Source organism: Cololabis saira, chromosome 3, assembly GCF_033807715.1.
Source record: "Cololabis saira isolate AMF1-May2022 chromosome 3, fColSai1.1, whole genome shotgun sequence".
Lineage (NCBI taxonomy): Eukaryota > Metazoa > Chordata > Actinopteri > Beloniformes > Belonidae > Cololabis > Cololabis saira.
The window spans coordinates 1,641,483-1,666,317 of NC_084589.1; the positions used below are offsets into that span (position 1 = coordinate 1,641,483).

Here is a 24,835-nt window from a genome sequence, read left to right on the forward strand (position 1 = left end):
TTAAACTATTTACCTAAAGTTTACATGGAAATAGAAAATCCGAATTGAGGTTTACATGGAAAACACGTTTGATGGTCTTTCTCCAATTCCTCTACAGGTCTGGGGGTTGGGAAGGTTCTGATTGGATAGGGGGGGGACCGGAAGTTACACTACCGGAACACACAGATAGGGTTTGTGATGCTGCAGGAACGCTGCACTGATGTGTCGGTGTGATGACGGGGCTTCCAATCCACGTGTTTCCACCGTCGTTTGGCTTTCTCGCTGCCGACACAGCGTCACGGTTTCATCCACCAGCCTCTTTCCTTCATCATTATATTCATGTGTGCTGATCACGGATCAATGACGATACGCTGCACCTCTTATCAAAACTAACTTTTGAGCATCGTTGTTATCTGTGTGGACTCATTTTCCCACGTCCCACGTCAAGCTGAGATATTTGAAAAACTGAAGAAATAACAGGGCTTGCTTTTACAATACTTTAAAATCAGTGGTCTGAAATATTTGACATCCTGGATGAATAAAAATCCTGGATGATTGTAGTAGCCGGGGCAGCACAGGTGTGTAGTAACCAAGTACATGTACTTCCTTACACTACTTAAGTAGTTTTTTGAGGATTTGTACTTTACTTGCATTTTTTCTTTATAAGTTTTATAAGTTATAAAATATACTTTTCCTTCGTTACTTTGACATTTGCCACCTCGTTACTGGTTACAAATTAAAATAATCAAAGAATTATATTTAGCAAGAAAGACAGTTTATTTTTGGTGTTGTATTCTATACCACATTTCATTCACCTGAAAGTAAAATAAAAAAAAAACAAGAGAAGGATCATTTTTGGTTGTGTTGCTTCTTTTCATGCGTACTGTAAAATACCAGTACTTTTACTTTTGATATTTGAGTATATTTTTTCACAAGATACTTTTGATACTTAAGTACATTTAATGTGAGCTACTTTAAGACTTTTACTCAAGTAATTTTCTTATGGGTGACTAACTTTTACCAAAGTCTTTTTCAGTTATACTTTTACTTAGTTCCTTTTTTCAAGTACTTTATACAGCTCTGCGGGGCAGACAGCAACCGTGTAGCCGGCGTCGGCGGGAGCTCTCACCACCAGGGCATGTAGACAGATATACTCTGCTGTAGACGCCGGGCTGTTCCTGAGTAGCAGAGAACAGCAGAAAGCAGCGGGTCACGTGACCTGATGCTGTTCCAGTCTGAAGTTGCTCAGAGCTGCACGTCCTGCTGCTGCTGCTGCTGCTGCTCAGAGCTGCACACCTGTGGAAACATTCAGCGCTCAGGGAAACGCTCACCATCGTCCAGTGTACGCCTTTTCTGGAGGCGCTGGTTCTCCTGTTCACATGAGGGGTCTCGCCCCAACTGTGATGGACCAGGTGTGTGTCTGTGGTTCTCCAGAACCGTCATCCCGTCTACCTCTCAGCTGACATTGACTATGTTTACATGCAGTCAAAATTGGGGTTAAGGTCAATATTCCGGTTACTGAAACATTGGGAAGAATCTGTTTCCATGCGTGAGCAAACAGGGTTATCACTGTTTACATGGTAATTAATCATTTGGGATATCTGGATCAAACCAGCGACGCACGGAGAACGTAATGACACAATTACTGTAATTTCCACTTCTTCTTCCTGTATCCAAATCCATAACAAACCACAATAACAGCAGCACGGTGGATATCGGACCCACTGGTATCGTTTTGTTTCTCGACCCTGTAGTTCTCCTTTTGCAGCGTCTTCCAGCGGAGCTGGATCTGGTCTGGCGTTCGTACAAATCCTGCTTCACCCAACTGTTCTCTCACCTTCTTGTAAATCTTCTATCCCGGTACTTTCTACCGTCTACAAATGCAGAAATGTTCATATCCTTCATTACATTTATGAAGTGATTAGTCTCCTCCTGGTCTTGTTTCTCCGTGTTTAGAAGAACTTCCTGGACTCAAAAGACCAGGATTCCTTGTGAAAAGAACATGAGCAGAAAACAAATTCCTATTTCTTTTGATGGGGAAATCCCGTTAAAAAAAGGAGTAACCCAGGGGTCATATTTGGGTTTTTAGAATAGAATAGAATAATTCCAGTTAGAAAAGGTTATTGATGCATGGATATGCAGTCTGTGTTTGTTTACACACAGGTGTGGTCATGTGAGCTGTGATTGGCCGAGCCGGGGCTGTGATTGGCCGAGCCGGGGCCGTGATTGGCCGAGCCGGGGCCGTGACTGGCCGAGCCGGGGCCGTGATTGGCCGAGCCGGGGCCGTGATTGGCCGAGCCGGGGCCGTGATTGGCTGAGCCGGGGCTACGGTCTGCTGCAGGTTGGCTGTGCATTTCCTAGCTTTTGAAGGCCAGGGGGGTCAGGTGACCTCATTTGTGTTAAACTCAGCGGCTCCACCATCAGGGTTTGTCTTCTACAGTCACACGAGGATCTGACCTCTTGATCAGTTTCAGGTTTTGTTGCCAGTCATTTTAACTTCCAGATTTGTAAATTAGTTCCACAATATAGAATCTCTGTAAAAGTCCCATCACCATCCTCTGGTTAGACTTTGTTCTTGGACTGATCCTGACATGTGTGCAGTTCTGACTCGTCTCTCACGTCCCGTCCAGCTGGACCGGTGCGTCCACAGGGCCGGAGCTGGGAGGGCTGGGGTCCACGAGTCTCTCAATCCATTCCATTCCTGTCCACAACGTCCCCATTCAGTTGGATTCAACATCCCACAGATGGATTTCAGTTCCAAAACTGGTTTTGATATAATACATGATTTGTTATAAAAGTGGAGGATAAACCTTTTTTGGACACTAAATTCTGCAGACTGGTTAAGCTGTTTCTGAGCTGGTTTGTTGATTGAACCCATTAGGACCAGTGGCGACGCAGGTGTCCCACAGGTGATTCTAAATCGATTCTCATATTAATTCCTAAGTATGTCTAAAGATCGATTTTTTTTTTATTTTATTTTATTTTATTTTTTTCCATCATTACATTTTCGCCCGGTGAACTTTAATCCCAGTAGTCATTTAATTCACACATCCGTGGTGTGAAACTATCAAACACTGAACATGGCGTTGAAGAATAGTGGTAGCATTAACAAAGCACTGGTTTTGAAAACTCCTGAACTAAATGAACTTTTCTTTAGAGAAAATGCTGGATATTTCAGCTTACATTTCTAAATGTTATATTAGTTCAATGAAGTTCCTATTATCTATATTACTATAGCTTGTTTGGTTTCTCTGTTACCGGACAGTTTGTCATGAAATACCTGAAAATTGTCTGGTGCTTCATGGCCAGCTGTGTCTGGTGACAGAATAAATCAGACAAGCTAAAATGATGTTTACTGCATGAGCTGTTGCAATTTCCTTTTTGCACTTTAAATGGATATTTATTTCTTAGTTATTTCACTAGTTATTTTACAATCATATCATTCATGCAACAGCTCAAAAAAACATTTTTAATAACACTAACCCAAATCAATATCGAATCGATTTGGATCGAATCAAATTGTGATAATGGATTCTGAATTTTAAGAATCGGGATTCAAATCGATTCTTGACATTTGAATGGATCCCCAGTCCTAGTGCTGACACATCCTGTGTCTCCTGGACTGTATCATAGTCCACTCCGTCCATGTTAAGCACCACATACTTTTTCATCAAGTAGAAAGTGGTCTGGGTTCCTATGAGTCAACAACACGTATAAATACTAGTATAAAAATGTTGTGACTGCATATGTCTTTCAAAAATGACACCTAAATACCTGACCCTGCTCCAGAAAGGCCAACTGACCAATGGAATAACAGCAAACAAAAACTGGTGGAGATTTTGAAGAACTTGCCCTCTTTGATCCAAAGGTGACGGGTTAAGCTTGAGTTATGGTTCTGCGTCAAAACGACGCCGTGCCTACGGCGTGTGGTACGCGTCGACGCAGACCACACGCCGTCAATGACGCCGTCAATGACGCCGTCAATGACGCCGTCAATGATGTCACCTCCCAAAAATTGTAACTACGCGTCGAGGCGACGCAGACCAACGCAGACGAGAGGGCTGTGATTGGTTCGCTTGGTAGCAACGCATTTCCGATTTCCGGTTTGAAGCAGTCGTGAACTTTCAGCGCTCTTTTCTTGTGTATGTGTGATTTTTTTTTTTTGTTGTTTTTTTTTGTTTTTTTGCACAATAGTTGTCTTTATCTCTTTGATTCACTGTGACCGGAAAAAGTCGGATAAACCATTCAGGAAAAAATCGCGAACTAGCGGTCACGGGGGGAACTGCACCGCGGAGAAATGGAGTGACGGAGAAGTCCGAAGGTTCACGGCGGCGTCACGGTGACGGCGTGTGCTCTGCGTTGGTTTGACGCAGACCCTTAATTCAGGCTTTAGTCCTGACACGTCCAGATGGCTCAGAACTCACCTTTACTGTCCCCTCTACTGTCCCCTCTACTCCCACAACCTCACTCTCTTCCTCAGCAACCAATTGCAGAGTTTGGCATATCATGTTTGGATTGGCTTGGATTGTGCTGCATTTTTTCCACCAATAGAAAAGGGTCTTTTTATTAAATTTTTTTGCCCTCTAGTTCTTTTCCTTGGAATGTTTCCACCAAACATCGTGACAAATTTCAGAACAAAACTCTGTGTTTGTGATTAGTCATAACTCTGATTTAACAAAGACTAGCGTATGAACACGGTGTAAAACTCTTGAAAGCTCAGGTCAAACCCATAACTCGGCACAGCTGCGTCTCGCGGCTGCTTCACTACTCATGTGATTTGGACATGCTGGCCAGTTTGTTGGACTCCGGACAAGTGCCAAGCATCTAACCTTCCAGGTTGAGTGTCATGTGGAACTGAGACATGTTGCAGTTCCTGCGCCGGCGGCTAGAGGCTCCAAAAGCCAGTCCATCTCCACTGACCTCCGGGTTAAAATGTCCAACTCTAGAGCAGAAATAAACACATTTACAGTCTGCTTCAAAGAACCGTTTTGGTCTCAATCGTTTGATTTCACATCCATGACAACTCTGTTTATGTAAAGCAATACATTTCTTTCTGATATGATTGATTGAGTCAGCTCAGCTGTTCTGACTTCCTCATCCATAATCATCATTTCTCCACACTTAGCCAAACAACCAGCCGTTTGTAAAGACCCAGTGTCGGGTAAATGCAACGGTTATTTTTAATTTTGTTGTTGAGTCGACGTGTGAGATGCCTTCTCCCATCTACTGCAAAACAAATCTACCTACGGGCACTAATAAAGTCAACTTGAACTTGATGTTGAACGCTGGTGTACAGTAATCCCTGGTTTTTGGCGGGGGTGACGTTCCAACAATAGCCCATGATTGGTGAAATCCGCAAAGTAGCAACCTTTATTTTTTACAATTATTATACAAGGCTTCAAATTGCGGAGCCCCGCCCACCGCGACCCGAGTTATTGGATTTGAACGAGAAAAAATGAAAAATGATACAAATATACAATAAGTACAATAAGTACAGTAAGACAAATTGTGACTCACTGCTCTTCTGAGCTGCTGCATCCTGACTCGCTCTGTAGTGTCTTTTTCTTCTAAAGCCGCGGTACAGGAGTGTTTTTTCCAGAGAAGAACATAGTTATGGGTCGTTGTTGTCGCTCTTTTTTCTTCTGGGCAAAAAGATTGTTATAAACCGACATGCCACTAGGGATGGGAATTGATAAGATTTTTTCGATTCCGATTCCATTTTCGATTGTGCTTAACGATTTGATTCTGTATCGATTCTCTTATCGATTCTCATTTGGAAAAAAGGAGAAGAAACAATTTTAGTCTCAACTTTGTTTTATATCTTTGAACAAAAAAATATAAGTGAGGTCTTAAGACGCCCCCAGCCTTGGGCTCCTCCATGGTGCCAGGGGGTCCCCACAAAATTATTTGTAATATAAAATATGTATTTAATATAAAATAATAATAATAAAATAAATATTCTTCTGTAGAAATTATATAAATACAACAAATTATTTTGTGGCAATTACACAAGAATGTCCACTAACATGTTCAACACCACAAACTTAGTCACTGCTCAGTGATTTCATCTATTCTGGCCTGATACTCTTCCCTGCCTTGATGAAAGGAGAATCTAGCGGTAGAAGCTCTTTAACTTCTCCATAGATGAGCTGATGAGCTGCAGCTGTGTCAGGAGCTCCGCTGTCCGCCGGAGGGCCCGGCACGTCCTCGTGGCCGAGCGCGCATTTCTTCTAAAGCATGAATTATGGTTCCGCATTAAATCGATGCAGAGCCTACGGCGTAGGGTACGCGGGGACGCGCGCCGTACGGTGCGTGTCGCTGCGTACCCTACGCCGTATGCCCTGCGTTGGTGTAACGCGGAACCATAAATCAGCCTTACCACACGCCGGCTGACTCCGCGCTCCCAGCGCATCAGCCGGCCGAGTCCTGACAGTTTCCCCCCTTTGTTGAAATGTCCACATTGCAAGTATTGTCGCCCTATTGTCATCCTTTTTGGTAAAATGTAACCAAACTTTCGAGCGTTTATGTCGCTTTGTCCCCGTGTTTTCCTGCTGGGCGCGAATGCGCAGGTTGCTCAACGTGCTTGGTGACGTCATTCACGCCCACTGGAATCGATAAGGGAATTGTTTGCGAAAAAGGCAAACGATTCCAAGGAATTGAAACACTGGGAACCGGTTCTCAACAAGAACCGGTTCTCGATTCCCATCCCTACATGCCACCATGGATTATATCTGAGACTGTAATGAACGATTCATCAAAGGGTCCCGTTCTTGAGCTGCTGCTGAAGCTCATTGGCCAACTCTGTTTGGATGCTTTCAAACTTTTTGAACATTTGTCGTCCTCTAGCTTTGGTGATGGTGTTCCAGGATAATGTTTGGGACTTGTTTCTCCTCACTACCAAAAAATCCAATCCCCGAGCTGAAGCATGCATGACAACATGCTGTGGGAAAGTAGTAGCTCTGTGGATATGCAAAATAAACTCTTTAATCCAGGGGTCTTCAACCTTTTTTAGCCAAGGGATCCTTGGATGAGAAAAACAGAGCAGGGACCTCCGCTTGGAATTCTTATTTTTTTCCCTTTTTTTTTTAATGTGTCAGGTTTTAAGCCTGGCTTATAATAACTTTTGAATGTCTTTATTCTGCTTATATCACCTTATTTACCAATTCGTGACTGGGTCATTAGCTACATGTGTTTACGGTTGATGAAACTTTGTCCTTGTCAGACGTGGAAGGAGTAACGTTAGGCCGAGCTGTAACGTTACAATCTCCAGCTTTAGGCTTTCGTTATTGTCACTAATTTATCCTTCAGTTCTAACTAGCGTTAAATATGAAATAGTCAAGTCAATTTCACAACAAATTTTCTTTTCTTAAACAGCTAGCTAGCTCGTTTTTCTGCTCTAAAGTTGACATTAATCACATGACTCACGTCATGGGAATCATTTATGTAGAGTTGTAGACTAAATAGTTATTGTCAAAAGTAGATTATTATCGCCTGTTAATTGAGCTTTCTCAATCATCCTGCTTCATGATGGTTCTCTCACAGCATGTTGCTTTGTCATACAAGTTCATGAGAGACTAAGCTTTTAATACAAAAACTGGTTAGATCAGAGAATGTAAGCTGCAAATTCAGCTAGCTAAAAAAAGCTGGCTGAGCTAGCATAGTGGTATGTGGGGACATTTGGGAGGGGGATCGGGTGTCCCCCAGTCCCCCGGTCCCCTAGTCCCCCAGTGATCCCTGGTCCTGGTCCCTGGTCCCTGGAAAGAGTATTTGTGTAGTCATATTTTGTTATCTATAACTTCTTTAAATGATTGCTATGGTAGTAACAATAGAGGGTTTGCATTGACGTCACTTCCCCACTGGACCAGCCCCCTTACTCTCACTGAGTGGAAAAAACAGCTGCAACTAGTGGAGAAGACGGGATAACAACTGATTATCGGCTTAAATTAAAGGCAGTTGGACTTGACAGTGACCCGTACAGTTATCCCAAGAACCAGTGGTCCATGGACATTAATATTTGGTACAGTTACCAAGAACCAGTGGTCCATGGACATTAATATTTGGTACAGTTACCAAGAACCAGTGGTCCATGGACATTAATATTTGGTACAGTTACCAAGAACCAGTGGTCCATGGACATTAATTTGACCACGAATCCAGTTTCCTGATATTTGTATGTACTTAATTTCTACGCCGGGGAAATACATGAAGCAAAGCTTCATGTATTTCATTAGCTACCCAAAAATCCAACATTACCTGATACAAAATGGGAACCACAAATCCACGTTTCGTTGCCTGGAATCCAGTTGTTTCTGCTAATTGCAGCGATCCATTTGTCTCTCTTAAGCTTATTTTTCAGCAGTCTGTAAAACGATAACTCAGATTTCTTGCTAAATCTATGAGTACAGTCGATCGCACAACAGCTCTTTCCCATTTTAGATTTTTCAGTTGCTCAAACTGAAAGTTTACGCTGCCACTCAGTTTTTCTGACACTCAGTCTTTCTGACACTCAGTCTTTCTGCCACTCAGTCTTTCTGTGACTCAGTGGGCGTAACCCGCTGTGAAGTTCCATCTGTGATGTCATGCACATTCCCTCTATTTGTGTAGTCATTTGTTGTTATCTATAACTTCTTAAATGATTGCTATGGTAGTAAGAGAAGGCTATAAACCTTGCCTTCAGAACTTGTGTGAGATCAATAAGTGGCCTCCTCCGGCAGTGGGCCTTTATACGCTCAACAGTTGAACTGGAGAAGACTTTTAATCAGTTGTTCTCGGACAAGTATGGATAGTGTTAAAGATTCCTGCATAACGTGTGTTTTTGATGCACTTCCAATGTTGACGACTGTATATTTTCATCTTGTAACTTTATTGCTTTTTATAAATTCCCCTTTGTTGAATGCTGTGTTGAAATGTTAAAGTGTGCATGAGAGATGAACAGTTCTGGTCTCCATGACGTCACATCCATGAACACTCTGGCTCCACGTCCAGTTCCACGTCCAGCCAGTTCAGATAGAGCAGGACATGGTTTGGAGGCCCGGGCATGGCCTTTGAGCGGCAGCCAGCTCATCCAATGGCTGCCCATCATCAGTTCCCCATCAGCCGTTGTTATCCAATCAGCAGTCTGACTCCCCGGTACCAACCCGGGTCGCCTCAGCAAGTGCTGGTATTAAACAACGTATTCTCCTTTTTGCCTTGCTTCTGTCGTCGTCCCTTATTTTGAAATATGTCCAACTGCTGACGTCCCGCTGCATTAATTGTTGTTATCTTGCCTGAAACGGCGCTGCCAGTCTCACTCATGGGTATCACTCTCTTCTCATCACCACGCTAAGCTTAGCCGCCTAGCAGCGGCGGCTCTGCGGCTGCTCACTCACCCGGGGAACATCTCCCCCTAGAGTCACTAACCAGTAACTACAACAACAATGAAGTGGTATGAGAGTATGAGTATCTGAGAGCAGTATGGGCCTCGATACCACCTAGTTGGGAGCAGTTTCAGGCTGGTTCTTGTCCAGGTGTCTCCGCTGGACTGGCCGTGCTGGCGTGGTCTCTAGTCTGACCCCAGATCAGGGTCAGGGACAGACCAGCCTCCCACTGGATCTGAGTTTACTGTAAATGTCCCGTTTTCAGAAGTGTGACTGATCAGTGTGAATCCTGACCCCCCTGTCCTCTACCTGGGCTCTGATTGGCTGGAGAACACAGCCATTTTCATTCGGAATTAGCTGTTTACGTGGTAATTTTTACTCATTTAAAATCAGATTTAATTTTAATTCTGAATGAATTCTGAATGAAACTTCCCATGTAACGGCACTGAGTGTGAGTGTAACCCAGCGGTGTAAAGGATCTGGTTGTGCAGTGGTGTACTAGGTTAGTGACGTGTGCAGGTCTGTGGATCCCAACTTGTAAGAGCAGTTTTTACTGCAGAATCCCTGGTTTGACCCGGCTGTGGAGCACACAGTCACCCCACTGACCCCCGGCAGCCACACACCTCAGAGGACATGTTTACCATTTACCCAATTGATGTGATTTAATTACCTAATTAAAAAAGAAAATGTATCGCCTCAAAAAGTAAAAAAAAATTCATAGATGTGTTGTGAGTCTGTAGACATACTCGAGCAGGATCGTGCATGTGTGCAGATGCTGCTGCTGCTGCAGATTCTGCTGCTGCAGATGCTGCTGCTGCTGCAGATGCTGCTGCTGCACTGCTGCAGATTCTGCTGCTGCTGCAGATTCTGCTGCTGCAGATGTGCATGCTGCTGCTGCTGCACTCCTGCAGATGCAGATGCTGCAGATGCTGCTCCTGCAGATGCTGCTCCTGCAGATGCAGATGCTGCTGCTGCTGCAGCTGCTGCTGCAGATTCTGCTCCTGCAGATGCAGATGCTGCAGATGCTGCTCCTGCAGATGCTGCTGCAGATGCTGCTGCTGCTGCAGATGCTGCTCCTGCAGATGCTGGCGTTGCTGGTGCAGATGCTGCAGATGCTGCTGCTGCAGATGCTGCTGGTGCTGCTCCTGCAGATGCTGCAGATGCTGCTGCTGCAGATGCTGCTCCTGCAGATGCTGCTACTGCAGATGCTGCTACTGCTGCTGCAGATGCTGCTGCAGATGCTGCTACTGCAGATGCTGCTACTGCTGCTGCAGATGCTGCTGCAGATGCTGCTGCTGCAGATGAACTGTCATCAGCTGGTTCTGATCCGACCTGAATGCTCTCTAAGCTGCTGCTCCATCATGAGTGCTGGAGGAAGGTTCTCCAACGGTTTGTCTATTTACATAGAACATCCATCTTTGTTTAGTTGGAGAAACCTCTTGTAAACTGGTAAATGTGCATGTTCATGAAATCAGCATCTTTACCTTTTAAAAAGTCCAACAAACTCCCACATTTAAAACATTTATTGTAAATGGACCCCACTTTTCTGCTGTTCGTCCCTGAATCAGGCCTAATCTCAGCATAGAGGACTGCACATGTTGGATGTACTTCCTGTTTGATGAGGTCATCCCTCATGTTTGATGAGGTCATAATTGCTGTTTGATGAGGTCATGTTTTAAGTTTAATGAGGTAATCATTTGTGTTCTGATGAGGTCATCATTTAATTTTGATGAGGTCATTTCCGTGTAATTAGGTCATCATTCCTGCTTGATGAGATCATGGTTTTTGTCTGATGTCACCATTCCTTTTTGAGGTCACTAATTCTTTGTGACGAGGTCCTAATTTCTCTTTGAGGTCATTGTTTCTGTTTGCCGAGGTGGCCCTGCGGGGCTCGTTGTGGGGTCCAGGACCCGTGTTCCCGTGTGATCAGACATGGGTGTCGGAGGTGAAGCAGAAGGGTTCGTGCACTCATTAGGGGCATTCTGGGAGCACTGGCGTCTGAGCCGCGTGCCAACAACAACGCCACTGACGAGGAGGTGAAGGGGTGAGGAAGAGGAGAAGCTGCTCCTCACTGCGACACAGCCAATGTGACGGAGGAAACGTAGGAGTGGAGGATGATGGATGGATGGAGGAGAGCTGTGCGAGGAGAGGAGAGCGGGAGGATGGGGGAGGAGGACGGGGCTGGGTTGCTATGGGAGAGGATGTCAGAGTGCTGAGAGGCCGGCCTGCGATTGGAGGCCTCCTGCTTCAGTGGAGAACAGAGAAGGAGCTAATGAGAGCTGTGGCCTGGTTGCTGAGACAGCAGCGGTTTATTTATAGAGCATGGGCAGTCAGCCCTTAGATACCAGCAGCCAATCCGCTCACGGAGCAGCAGCCGGCCTCAGCCAATGGCGGCGCAGCGCTGGGAATGCCAGATTGAGGAAGTGCTGTGAGTGCCTCTCAGTCTCTTAAAGGGCCGGCACACATTTTTCAGCACTAGGCAGATATCACCTCTGTCCCCGGCAGCCTGGGATCTGTGAGCAGAGGGTTTTCACCCACATGAAAACACTTCTGCTTCTGTGGTATCACACGTCTGCAGCGGTGGGTAAAGAGCCAGAGCTCCAGGAATGAAAGTGTTGAGAAGGACACCTGTTGGGTTTGGTGGTTCCAGGTGATCCAGGTCCATGACGGCCCCTGGAGCTGGTGGTGAACTCCAGTGATGTCAGACAGTTCTCACATACACACATGTGCCACGCTTACAGGATGTTTTTTAATTTGGAATTCATTATTCTGAATTGAATCATTCAGAATTAAACTATTTTTCTTCCAGTTTACATGGAAATAGTAATTCTGAATTGAGGTTTACATGGAAAACACGTTTGATGGTCTTTCTCCAATTCCTCTCCAGGTCTGGGGGTTGGGAAGGTTCTGATTGGATAGGGGGGGGACCGGAAGTTAAACTACCGGAAGAAAAACTAACTTAGCCGCTACAACTTTGAAAAGCTCACAATTTTGAAGTTTCCTGCCATCTGTTCTCCAAGCTATTTATTAAATAAATGGTCTCTGCTCTTGACCAGCGTTTACTGCGTGCTGCCATCTTGAAACTTGTTTGGAAAACAAGCCCGGCGCGGAATATAAGCGTCTTGGAGACAGACGGATGAGGGAACGAGCAGAAAGAAAGACCAGAATTAATTTAAAGAGGAATGAGCGTAAACATGGTTAATTCGGAATGGCCATTTTCAATCGGAATTAGGTTTTCACATGGTAATTTTTACTCATTTTAAATCGGATTTAATTTTAATTCTGAATTAAAGAGGAATTAAACTTTCCATGTAAACGCACTGATGGTCACAAATTGCAGGTTTATAAAAGTAGGGTTTCTGATGTCATTTTGTAGATGGACTCTTAAGTGAACGTTCCCAAACCTGCATATGAGTAACTCCAGCGTTAAACCTGACTTGATTACAGTTAAATCTTCTGTCCACAGCACAGTCATCCACAACTCACTGCTGTTGTTTTAGTTGGAAGATGGAACTTTTCCTTTCAATGTTATTTTCTTGCTGACAGTATGAACCCCTTAATGTTGACATGTCAGAGTAGCAGCACAAACCAAGACCATTGCTACAGTTCAGGTGGTTTGTTTTTAAAGGTTTTTGTGGCACCAGGGATGTCATTCCTTCTCACGACACCTAAAGAAGAGTTTAAGGTGGTGTTTGGAATGGTATAGGGTTATGGTTGTCAATCTGTCTCTCAGGTCTGCTGGTTCAGGGCCACTAAGGAGTGGAGTCCCCGGTACAGAGCCGTGTGGTACTCCTCCGTTAGAACAACTAGTACTGGGTTAACATGAGGCTTCTTTACTCCACAGTAAAGTTTCAAGTATCATTAGAGAATGTAACTCCGCATTGTTGTGTTGACAAAAGTCTCCACGGTAACCCTCGTCCACCTGGTCATATTATTTTAGATTCAGTGTGGTCTGAAGGGTCAGAGGTCACAGGTGGAATTCCTCCACCATATTCTGCTCTGTGGAAGTACAAATATACACATCTTTTCCACTCAGCTGTCTGCTGTGTGTGTGTGTGGGTGTGTGTGTGTGTGGGTGTGTGGGTGTGTGTGTGTGTGGGTGTGTGTGTGTGTGTGTGTGTGTGTGTGTAATCTTGTTGTTTTACATGTCGATTTATTCTGCACTTTAAGGGTTTGTACTGCCAATTTAGTTGTACTGGTACAATGACGATAAAGACTATTCTGATTCTTCTCTTTCTCTCATGGACATTGTTTTTAAACACTTCAGGGATTTCTCTGGAGATGGATACAGATTTAGGACCAAGTCACCATTATAATCACCTGATTAAATCCCATCAGTATTTATCTTTCACTTTGTACTGAGTTGCAGAACGATGCAGAAAAGACCTTACACCTAGTGAATGACATCACAGAAGCACACACATTCACAAACTACATTGTAAGTTGTTCCAGATGGACAAGCATCTGAGGAAATGTCCTGCGTCCATGATCTCCATGGTAACGTCTCCATCAAACCATGTCCTGTTGAGCGGCGTGACCAGAAACTGGACAAAGTCCGTAGCCGGTGTTGTTGTATGAGAAGTGGTCTGGTCATGTTCCATGTTGCTGGAAGGAAACAATGACTACGTTTACATGCAGTAAAAATTCAGGTTATTGCTAATATTCCGGTTACTGAAACATTCAGAATATTCCATTCACATGGTAATTAATCATTCGGGATATCTGGATCAAACCAGCGATGCACGGAGAACGTCATGACGCAATTCCCATCATTTCTGCTTCTTCTTCCTGTATCCAAATTCAAAACAAATGCTGCTTCACACAACTTTTCTCTCACCTTCTTGTAAATCTTCTATCCCGGTACTTTCTACCGTCTACAAATGCAGAAATGTTCATATCCTTCATTACATTTATGAAGTGATTAGTCTCGTCCTGGTCTTGTGTTTCTCCGTGTTTATAAGAACTTCCTGGACTCAAAAGACCAGGATTCCTTGTGAACAGAACATGTGCAGAAAACAGATTCCTGTTCCGTTTGATGGGGATATTCCGTTTGGTGTTTACATGACCGGATATTCAGTTAGAAAAGGAGTAACCCAGGGGTCATATTGGGGTTTTTAAAAACCTGAATATGAGCAAATTCGGGTTACTCAAAGGGGTTATTGGTGTTTACATGGCCATGCAAATTCGGGTTATTGCCAATATTCGGATTATTGATGCATGGAAACACAGTCATTTTATTGGTGGATGTTTGGTAACATTGTTATGTAACCAAACATCAGTGTCGGTCTGGACGTTTCCATATTGGTTGGGTTGTAATGTGGATAATTGTGGATAAAGCTTCATCAGCTGAACGTCCAGCTGTAAATGTAGATGTCACATGGCTGGCCGGGTACAGACCTGGTTCTGGTTCTGGTGGTTCTGGTGAACGTCTGGTGAACGTCTGGGCCACTACTGGTGCTGTTTGCTCACGTTGACTGAGCCGTCTCTACTCATTCATCACCAACACAACCTCTCTAGTGATGATCTGCTCATTGGTCTTGTTTGTCTTCATAGTTGCTGTCTTTTTTAGGTTTTCTTAGCTGTTGTCACAGGGTGAAAGTTAGGGCTGCAGCTATCCAATATTTTAGTAATCAAGTATTCTACTGAAAAACTCCATCGATTAATCGGATAAAACATATTTTTGTTTAGTTAAAGAGCAATTATAAATATACATAAGATGTTAGATGTTAATTGACATCACTAACACTAAATTATATAATCCAGTAGGTTCATGGCTGTGCATTTAAAAACCCTGAACTTACACCAGTTGACCAAATTCACTGCCTTCACTCAAAAAACTAAGGATCTTACCAAGAAATGTTCTTATTTCTAACCTAAAAATGCCATTACACCTGATAACACACATCACTTAAAAGGTTAGCTGTTTTTCATTTGTGTCAAGCAAATTTTAAGTTCTAGTTAAGTTTTAAGTTACAGGACTGTCTCAGAAAATTAGAATATTGTGATTTTCTGTAATGCAATTACAAAAACAAAAATATCCTATCTCAAAAAAATTGAATATTCTGGGAATCTTAATCTTAAACTGTAAACCATAATCAGCAATATTGAAATAATAAAAGGCTTGCAATATTTCAGTTGATTTGTAATGAATTCAGAATGTACAGTATGACAATTTAGTTTTTTTAATTGCATTACAGAAACTAAAGAACTTTATCACAATATTCTAATTTTCTGAGACAGTCCTGTAAAGTCTTGATAAGATTTTGAGTTTTGTCAGTGTTCAAAATAAGATGATGAGACCTGCTGTATTGGAGCACATTAGGCACCAGTGCTATCCATCAACGGCACGTTGTGCCGCATTAAACATGGTCCGGGCGAAATACCTGCTTTGAGCTGGCGAAATGAAACGATTCCTCGAGGCAGAGAAAAATTCCTGGATCATTTTTTGTAATGGAATCACTGGAATGATTGTAGGAATGGTTTGAGCCCTAGTGAAAGTGGAGCACTACCACCTCCAGGTGGTGTGGCCAGGCAGCTGGCCGGGCGCGTCGGTGTTCTGCTGGAGCTCTGATCTACAGAAATACAACAGGTGTGATGCTGAGAACTCATTGAAACGTCCGTTTTTGTGTCTCCACAGGTGCAAGCAGCTCAGGATGTCCGCCCACCTCCTCCTCCTCCTCCTCCTCCTCCTCCTCCTCCTCCACTGCCCAGGGCTTCTCCCTCGCTGAGCCAGCCATGACCAGCCAGCACACTCATACACACCCCTCCTTCAGCTCCATCCACTCCATGGCCGAGCAGCAGCAGGTAACACCCGTCCCAGCGCTGCTCACCCGTCACACCTCCACATGTTCTCACCTCATTCATCCACACGGCTTTCAAATGGAAATCAACTGGAATACATGGGAATTCATGGGAGAATACTGGATATTAACCTGATTGAAAGTTAGTCCTTTAACATGGAGCATAAATGTAGTTGGAACAAAAACACACAAATCATTTTTCAGCATAACATTGGTTACAACAGGGGTCTTCAAATCTTTTTAGCCCAGGGATCCTTGGATGAGAGAAAAACAGAGCAGGGACCTCCGCTTGGAATTCTTATTATTTCCTTTTTTTTTAATATGTCAAGTTTTAAGCCTGGCTTATAATAACTTTTGAATGTCTTTATTCTGCTTATATCACTTTATTAACCAATTCGTGACTGGGTCATTAGCTACATGTGTTTACAGTTGATGAAACTTTGGCCTCGTCAGACGTGGAAGGAGTAACGTTAGGCCGAGCTGGAACGTTACAATCTCCAGCTTTAGGCTTCGTTATTGTCACTAATTTATCCATCAGGTCTAACTAGAGATAAATATGAAATAGTCAAGTCAATTTCCCAACAAATTTTCTTTTCTTAAACAGCTAGCTAGCTGGTTTTCCGCTCTAAAGTTGACATTAGTCACATGACTCACATCATGGGAATCGTTTATGTAGAGTTGTAGACTAAATAGTTATTGTCAAAAGTAGATTATTATCGCCTATAAACATATATATATATATATATATATATATATATATATATATATATATATATGGATGGATATCACAAATTATTTTGATTATTTCTTTTGAAGTTGTTGGACCCCCTGCAGTACCTCCGTGGCCCCCCTAGGGGTCGTGGACCCCCGGTTGAAGACCCCTGGGTTAAAACAATCATATTTAATGTAAATTCCAATGAATCTGGTAAAACCTCATCAGGTAAAACGTAACCAGGGGTTTATGGGTAATTAAGGGTGTGGCCTTTCCATAGATGACAGGACAGCCAGTGAAGACCTGTCATCCTTTCAGACAGCTGTGGTTGAGGGTTAGTCCAGGTCCTCTGATGCGGTCTGTGGCCTGAGTCTGTGATGTTGCTTTAGGTGTCATTCAGATGTCATTTTAGAATCAAAACCAAGAATATTTCTACACATTTGTTTTTGTTGTATGAAATGTGGCCTTTAAATCCCCCATGAGGCCAGGAGCAGTAGTGTTGCTGTGATGACTGACCCCTGGGTGTGTGTGTTCCTCCTGCAGGTGCTGTCTGACATGACCATACTTCAGCGGAGGATCCCCCCCAGTTTCAGAGACCCTGCCAGCGCTCCCCTGAGGAAACTCTCAGTCGACCTCATCAAAACTTACAAGCACATCAATGAGGTACGTGAGGAAGACTCAACACCTTCAGGAGACCACACCCAGTCGCACATGTGTGCCCGACGTGACTCTGTAGGAGCAGAACTGCCTCCACTGACTAGTAACACATTCTCAGTAATATTACCATCTTTACAAGGGGAAATAAGTTGGTCAACAAATGCTGCTAAATGTATAATGGAGGATATAGACCGAGCTGGTGTCATACTCTGGTTTGAAATGTGACTTTTTTGATAGGCGCCGCGACTAGCTGCTACGCAGAAGTATAAACATAAGATGACGTAGGCACAGCGACTAGCTGCTATGTAGAAGTATAAACATAAGATGATGTAGGCACAGCGACTAGCTGCTATGTAGAAGTATAAACATAAGATGATGTAGGCACAGTGACTAGCTGCTATGTAGAAGTATAAACATAAGATTACGTAGGCACAGTGACTAGCTGCTATGTAGAAATATAAACATAAGATTACGTAGGCGCCGCGAGTAGCTGCTACGCAGAAGTATAAAGGAGAGACGGCGTAGCCGCCGCGAGTAGCTGCCACGCAGAAGTATAAAGGAGAGACGGCGTAACCGCCGCGAGTAGCTGCTACGCAGAAGTATAAAGGAGAGACGGCGTAGCCGCCGCGAGTAGCTGCTACGCAGAAGTATAAAGGAGAGACGGCGTAGCCGCCGCGAGTAGCTGCTACGCAGAAGTATAAAGGAGAGACGGCGTAGCCGCCGCGAGTAGCTGCTACGCAGAAGTATAAAGGAGAGACGGCGTAGCCGCCGCGAGTAGCTGCTACGCAGAAGTATAAAGGAGAGACGGCATAGCCGCCGCGAGTAGCTGCTACGCAGAAGTATAAAGGAGAGACGGCGTAGCCGCCGCGAGTAGCTGCTACGCAGAAGTATAAAGGAGAGACGGCGTAGCCGCCGCGAGTAGCTGCTACGCAGAAGTATAAAGGAGAGACGGCGTAGCCGCCGCGAGTAGCTGCTACGCAGAAGTATAAAGGAGAGATGGCGTAGGTGCAGAAACTAAAGGCTAGGATTAAGGCGGCGCTTCAGAAGATGCAGCTGAGGCTTCCAGGTCCGGCTTCAGTTTGGTAGTGTTGCCACCAGAGGATGTTTACGGGGAGTTTGGTTACGTAGCCAAACACGTGTGGAAGAAGGACCCGGAGCTGGATTTAGGTGGACGCTCTGCTGGCGTAAGAGCAGCCTGAACCGGAGCAGGTGTTGATCCGGAGCTGCTGCCGTTTGCATTGATGATCTGTGGTTTTACAGATAAATGTCATACGGCAACAAGAGCGCCTGGTCAAGAGTACATGCTTTCAGGTGGAGCCTCGCTCACCTGGGACCAGTCGTAAAGAGTCATGAGGAATATAGATAGTTTTCTTTTGTTTTTGTTTGTTTTCTGAGCAGTGACCTCACCACTGGTCCTGACATCACTGTCTCCTGTTTGATCTGGGTTCTTCTGTTCTGATCTGCACCTTCACTTCATGTCAGAGTACCGTGAACTTTCAATCAGAGGCAGCTGGAAATTTCTACCTTTCACACAAATGTAAACCCACCTGGTTCTCTTATGGTGCTTTTCCACTAGTACCTACTCAGCCTGGATCGAGTCAGTTTGGTTCTTTTCCACTAGGGGTCTAACGTGCCGAGTTTATTTTGTAACGCGGCAGATCGAGGTCTACCGAGGTTCTAAGCTGCTGAGTCGGCTGTATCTGACATCATCACACTACAGGCCACCGATTGGTCGGGGGGTTGGAGTCAGACGTCTGAGTCAGGATGTGACATGGTGCAGTTTCTGCAGATACAGACAGAACTGTTCAGTGTTCAGGTGATACGAGGACAGAAACCTGAAAACGATAGAGATGTTTCCCTGTTAGTGAAGTAACACCTGACTCTGAAAGTTCTGGGTACTAATGTCCCTGTGCTGTCAGGAGGTCTAGGGACGTCTAGGGAAGTCTGGGGAGGTCTGGGGAGGTCTAGAGAGGGTTAGGGAGGGTTAGGGAGGTCTAGGGACGTCTAGAGAGGGTTAGGGAGGCCTAGGGAGCTCTAGGGAGGGTTAGGGAGGTCTGGGGAGGTCTAGGGAGGTCTGGGGAGGCCTAGGGAGGTCTAGGGACGTCTAGAGAGGGTTAGGGAAGTCTAGAGAGGGTTAGGGAGGTCTAGGGAGGGTTAGGAAGGTCTAGAGACGTCTAGAGAGGGTTAGGGAGGTCTAGGGAACTCTCGGGAGGGTTAGGGAGGTCTAGGCAGGCCTAGGAAACTCTAGGGAGATCTGGGGAGGGTTAGGGAGATCTAGGGTGGTCTAGGGAGATCTGGAGAGGGTTAGGGAGGGTTAGGGAGGTCTAGGGAGGGTTAGGGAGGTCTAGGGAGATCTGGGGAGGGTTAGGGAGGTCTAGGGTGGTCTAGGGAGATCTGGAGAGGGTTAGGGAGGGTTAGGGAGGTCTGGGGAGGGTTAGGGAGGTCTAGAGAGATCTGGGGAGGGTTAGGGAGGTCTAGGGTGGTCTAGGGAGATCTGAGGAGGGTTAGGGAGGTCTAGGGAGGGTTAGGGAGGTCTGGGGAGGGTTAGGGAGGTCTAGGGAGGGTTAGGGAGGTCTAGGGAGGGTTAGGGTGGTCTAGGGAGGGTTAGGGAGATCTGGGGAGGTCTGGGGAGGCCTAGGGAGGTCTAGGGACGTCTAGAGAGGGTTAGGGAAGTCTAGAGAGGGTTAGGGAGGTCTAGGCAGGTCTAGGGAGGGTTAGGAAGGTCTAGAGACGTCTAGAGAGGAGGTCTAGGGAACTCTCGGAGGGTTAGGGAGGTCTAGGCAGGCCTAGGAAACTCTAGGGAGATCTGGGGAGGGTTAGGGAGATCTGGGGAGGGTTAGGGAGGGTTAGGGAGGTCTAGGGAGGGTTAAGGAGGTCTAGGGAGATCTGGGGAGGGTTAGGGAGGGTTAGGGAGGTCTAGGGTGGTCTAGGGAGATCTGGAGAGGGTTAGGAAGGGTTAGGGAGGGTTAGGGAGGTCTAGGGAGATCTGGGGAGGGTTAGGGAGGGTTAGGGAGGGTTAGGGAGGTCTAGGGTGGTCTAGGGAGATCTGAGGAGGGTTAGGGAGGTCTAGGGAGGGTTAGGGAGGTCTGGGGAGGGTTAGGGAGGTGTAGGGAGGGTTAGGGAGGTCTAGGGAGATCTGGGGGGGGGGGGGTTAGGGAGGTCTAGGGAGGGTTAGGAAGGTCTAGGGAGGGTTAGGAAGGTCTAGGGAGGGTTAGGGAGGTCTAGGGAGGCTTAGGGAGGTCTAGGGAGGCTTAGGGAGGTCTAGGGAGGGGTTCTAGGGGCGGCTCTGCTGCTCCGGTGCAGGTACCGGAGCTCCCACCTCACCTGTGCTGTCCCCTCCAGGTGTACTACACGAAGAAGAAGCGGCGGGCCCAGCAGGTCCCTCCTGAGGACAGCAGCACCAAGAAGGAGAGAAAAGTTTACAATGACGGTTACGACGACGACAACTACGACTACATTGTCAAAAACGGAGAAAAGTGGCTGGACCGCTACGAGATAGACTCTCTGATCGGGAAGGGCTCTTTCGGACAGGTGAGGTCACCAGGGGCCGGAGTTTCTAGTTACTCATGCCCAATCTCTGCTTTGGAAGACTCTCTGTAGCTGCATGAGTCCGACGGTACGCAGCCACAATAACCTCCCAGTCTCTGATAGGGAAATAAAATGTTTTTCTACCTCTTTCTATCGTTGACATTTTCTGCATTCTACTATAATAGTCTATGAACAATGGCCCCTACCCGAGGTAGAACCAACCACAACAATTATTTTTATTAACTTTAGGGTCTCCTATTAGTGAAATTGGATGTTGTGATTTTTGAATTTGGGGGGAAATTTATTTTTTTTGCCTCTTTAGAACTACTCCAAACCCTGAAAAGGGGCCAAATTGGGCCAGTTCGAATAGGGGAAAAGGGAGGGAAAAAAGCCCATAACTTGAGAATGCTCACTCTTTTCTGCATCAAACTTTGAGGTTTGAACCAGGTGTCTGTCCACCATCACCAAACAGTCAGAAAATGATTTACCTGAGAAAATAGTGGAATATAGCACTGTAATCATACCTTTAGTTCAGGCGGAAATTATACTTTTTGGTAATAAGAACATATAGGACTCCTTCACTTTTCTCTCATTTATCAGAAAAACATAAATCTCTATAAAAAATACTATTACTTAGTTGTCTTGAATGCTATTGAATACCAACCAGTGGTTTTATGGAAATATCTGGTACAGTTCTCTTGAAAATGAGTACTGTTTTAGAACAGTACATGTGGTTGTTTTGTTTCCAGATTAGTTATTAGTTAGTTAGTTAGTTATTATTATTAGTTATTTTCGCGTTAGATTGCTTAAACAGATCATAGTTAGCAGAGCTGGCTAACCATGACATGAAGCACTGCTTCCCCTCTGTAACATCTGATCAAACACTCACACTGAAGAAATAAATCAACCCAATTCAAAAATATTCAGGACCATGAGGAAATTCAAACAAAGTCAAAGAGACAGTGCTTCTTGAACTTCTTTTTCTTTATAGACAGCAGGTGGGTGAAGAAGATAAAAGACACAAATACTGATGTTATTTCAGCCATAAGGTTATAATGAGGATTTGTCCTCAACCAGAATTCACAAAAGTCTTTAAGGAGCGAGATAATTTCTCTGCTTTGTCAACAAAGCTGAGAGAAATCCCTGAAGTGTTTAAGACAATGTCCACGAGAGAAAGAGAAGAATCTGAATTGTCTTCATTGTCATTGTACCAGTACAACTAAATTGGCAGTACAAACCCTTAAAGTGCAGAATAAATCGACATGTAAAACAACAAGATTACGCACGCACGCACGCACGCACGCACACACACACACACACACACGCACACACACACAGCAGACAGCTGAGTGGAAAAGACTGGTAGATTTGTACTTCCACAGAGCAGAATTCCAGCGTGTAGAGGACTAGGGAGCAGGTGTAAACCAGACACCTGTGACCTCTGACCCTTCAGACCACACTGAATCTAAAATAATATGACCAGGTGGACGAGGGTTACCGTGGAGACCTTTGTCAACACAACAATACGGAGTTACATTCTCTAATGAAACTTTACTGTGGAGTAAAGAAGCCTCATGTTAACCCAGTACTAGTTGTTCTAACGGAGGAGTACCACACGGCTCTGTACCGGGGACTCCACTCCTTATCTGGGGGGGAACACAGGCCAGAACGCAGCTCCCGAGGCTCCAGCCTGCAAACATGCACAAAAGAGAAAAAAGGGGGGCCGGGACAAGAAACTACAGGAACGATAACTCGACAGAACCACAGACAGAAAACCTTTTAAATGCTGACGACATGAATAAATTGTTAGGTTACATGTGAATATCCGCTCCGGAACTCTTTTTGTTTAGTTTTTTGTACAATCCGCATCATTTCAGCCTCTTAAGCTGGGCATACACTGTGCAATATTTTAAATCGTATGAGACTCCCCCATCTCACACTGCACGACTAGATCGCGGAGTTCAAAAGTTTAGAGCCCACGATTTATGTTCTCACACTGTACGAGCCGATGCTCGGATGCTCCGTCTGCTCACACTATACGATCATAATCCTCCCGTCGGACCTCTGTGTACTGGAACTTGAGGCCGGTTTTGGGGCAGGGGTGGGCTGTTCCCACACCCAAACGTACGTGCTGCCCACCTGATCAAAGGTTATGGGGATCCTTTATTTTTTTATAATTATATATATATATATATATATATATATATATATATATATATATATATATATATATATATATATAAAAAAAATGCCAAAATATCTGTACCGTTTCTGATTGGGCGGGCACTGCGCATCATTTTTAGACACAACAAAGAACGCATACCGCAAAAGTTGTGTCTCGGCGGAGGGACCCGACGTCCCAGCAAAATGAGAAGAGAAAAAAAGGTGTTCCGAACAGCAGACAGCGCACACACTAAAGGCTGATTTATGGTTCCGCGTTACACCAACGCAGAGCTTACGGCGCAGGGTACGCGGCGACCCGCACCATATGTGGAAATGCAGTCTTTTTTTGCTATTAAAACATGATTTGTAATGTGAATTTGCAACCCTTAAACTACAAATAATAGTTTTTGACGTGACATCAGAGATTACGCATGCTCTCTGCGAAAGGATGAGGCCAATCGGGTCGTAGCTGCTTCAACCGTGCGATTCCTTCACGAGGAGCGACCAGGATTTCAAACACGCTTGATTTTCTTGCGACCTCACGATTTGTGATCGGGAGCTCATCGAGAGGTGTTAATCTCTCGTCGTGAGGTGTTAATCTCTCGTCGTGAGGTGTTAATCTTTCGTCGTTACCCCACGTACACTGCACGAGGCACGAGCAACGATTGGGTCAAAATCGGGCCCGATCAAAAAAAAAGTCGCACGACTGGAAAATCGTCTCAAAACGAGCCGATAATCGCACAGTGTATGCCCGGCTTTAGATTTGGGCAAACTAAATCAAAAGAGTTTTGGGAAGTAAGTGGGAAATGACGAGGCCTGGAAAAATAAATATACAAATAAATAGACGAGAACTAAAAGTAAGGTGAATATAGTTGAGGATTAAAACAGAAATATTGAGGATATGAGATTCCCAAATCTTGTAAGATACTTTATTTGGAAAATTTTGACAAAAGATATAATACAAAAAGAGGATGAATATCTTGTTAAAGTTCTGCTATGGGCAAGTAAAAGAGAAATAACAAGGTTATGGTATAAAGCAGAACCAGTGACCGCGGTTCTGCAGAAGAAATATTTGTAATGGAAAAAATGACATATAAACTACGATTACAAGAGACACAATTTCAGGAAAAATGGGAAAAATGGACAGATTATAGAGCACAGCAAGAGGACACCACCATCCCCACTGGACAATAAGGACATTGATATGAGAATAATTGCTTTGTGAAGTTTGTAAAACCTGACACTGTAATTGTTGACGGAATTTTCATTTTTTTTTTTAAACCCAGAAATGTGTAAATGTGTTTAAAGTTGTCCCAGCCCCGGCTGCTCGTTGACCTGCTGCTGCGTGTGTGTGCAGGTGGTGAAGGCCTACGACCACCATGAGCAGGAGTGGGTGGCCATCAAGATCATCAAGAACAAAAAGGCTTTTTTAAACCAGGCTCAGATTGAACTACGCCTGCTGGAGCTCATGAACAAGCACGACACTGAGATGAAATATTACATAGGTGAGAGCGTCTGACGTGCATCTACCCACACCTGTGACACTTTCTGAATGTACCCGGAGATCAGCAGCACAGAGGAGATTCTAGTCAGTCTGAATACATGGAACCAGGGCTGGGGATCCATTCTAATGCCAAGAA

The 24,835-nt window shown here is 44.7% G+C and overlaps 1 protein-coding gene across 2 annotated transcripts in view; it reads left to right on the top strand.

Annotated features, from left to right (window-relative positions):
* LOC133424575 (dual specificity tyrosine-phosphorylation-regulated kinase 1B-like) overlaps nucleotides 1-24,835 on the top strand; it is an 83,207-nt gene that overhangs the window by 35,020 nt on the left and 23,352 nt on the right. For both annotated transcript variants that reach the window (XM_061715264.1, XM_061715252.1), the window contains exons 2-5: nucleotides 15,973-16,139; nucleotides 17,391-17,510; nucleotides 20,847-21,035; nucleotides 24,553-24,700. In XM_061715264.1, coding sequence (XP_061571248.1) covers nucleotides 16,071-16,139; nucleotides 17,391-17,510; nucleotides 20,847-21,035; nucleotides 24,553-24,700 — 526 coding nt within the window. In that variant the 5' untranslated portion in view covers nucleotides 15,973-16,070. The remainder of the gene's footprint in view (nucleotides 1-15,972; nucleotides 16,140-17,390; nucleotides 17,511-20,846; nucleotides 21,036-24,552; nucleotides 24,701-24,835) is intronic.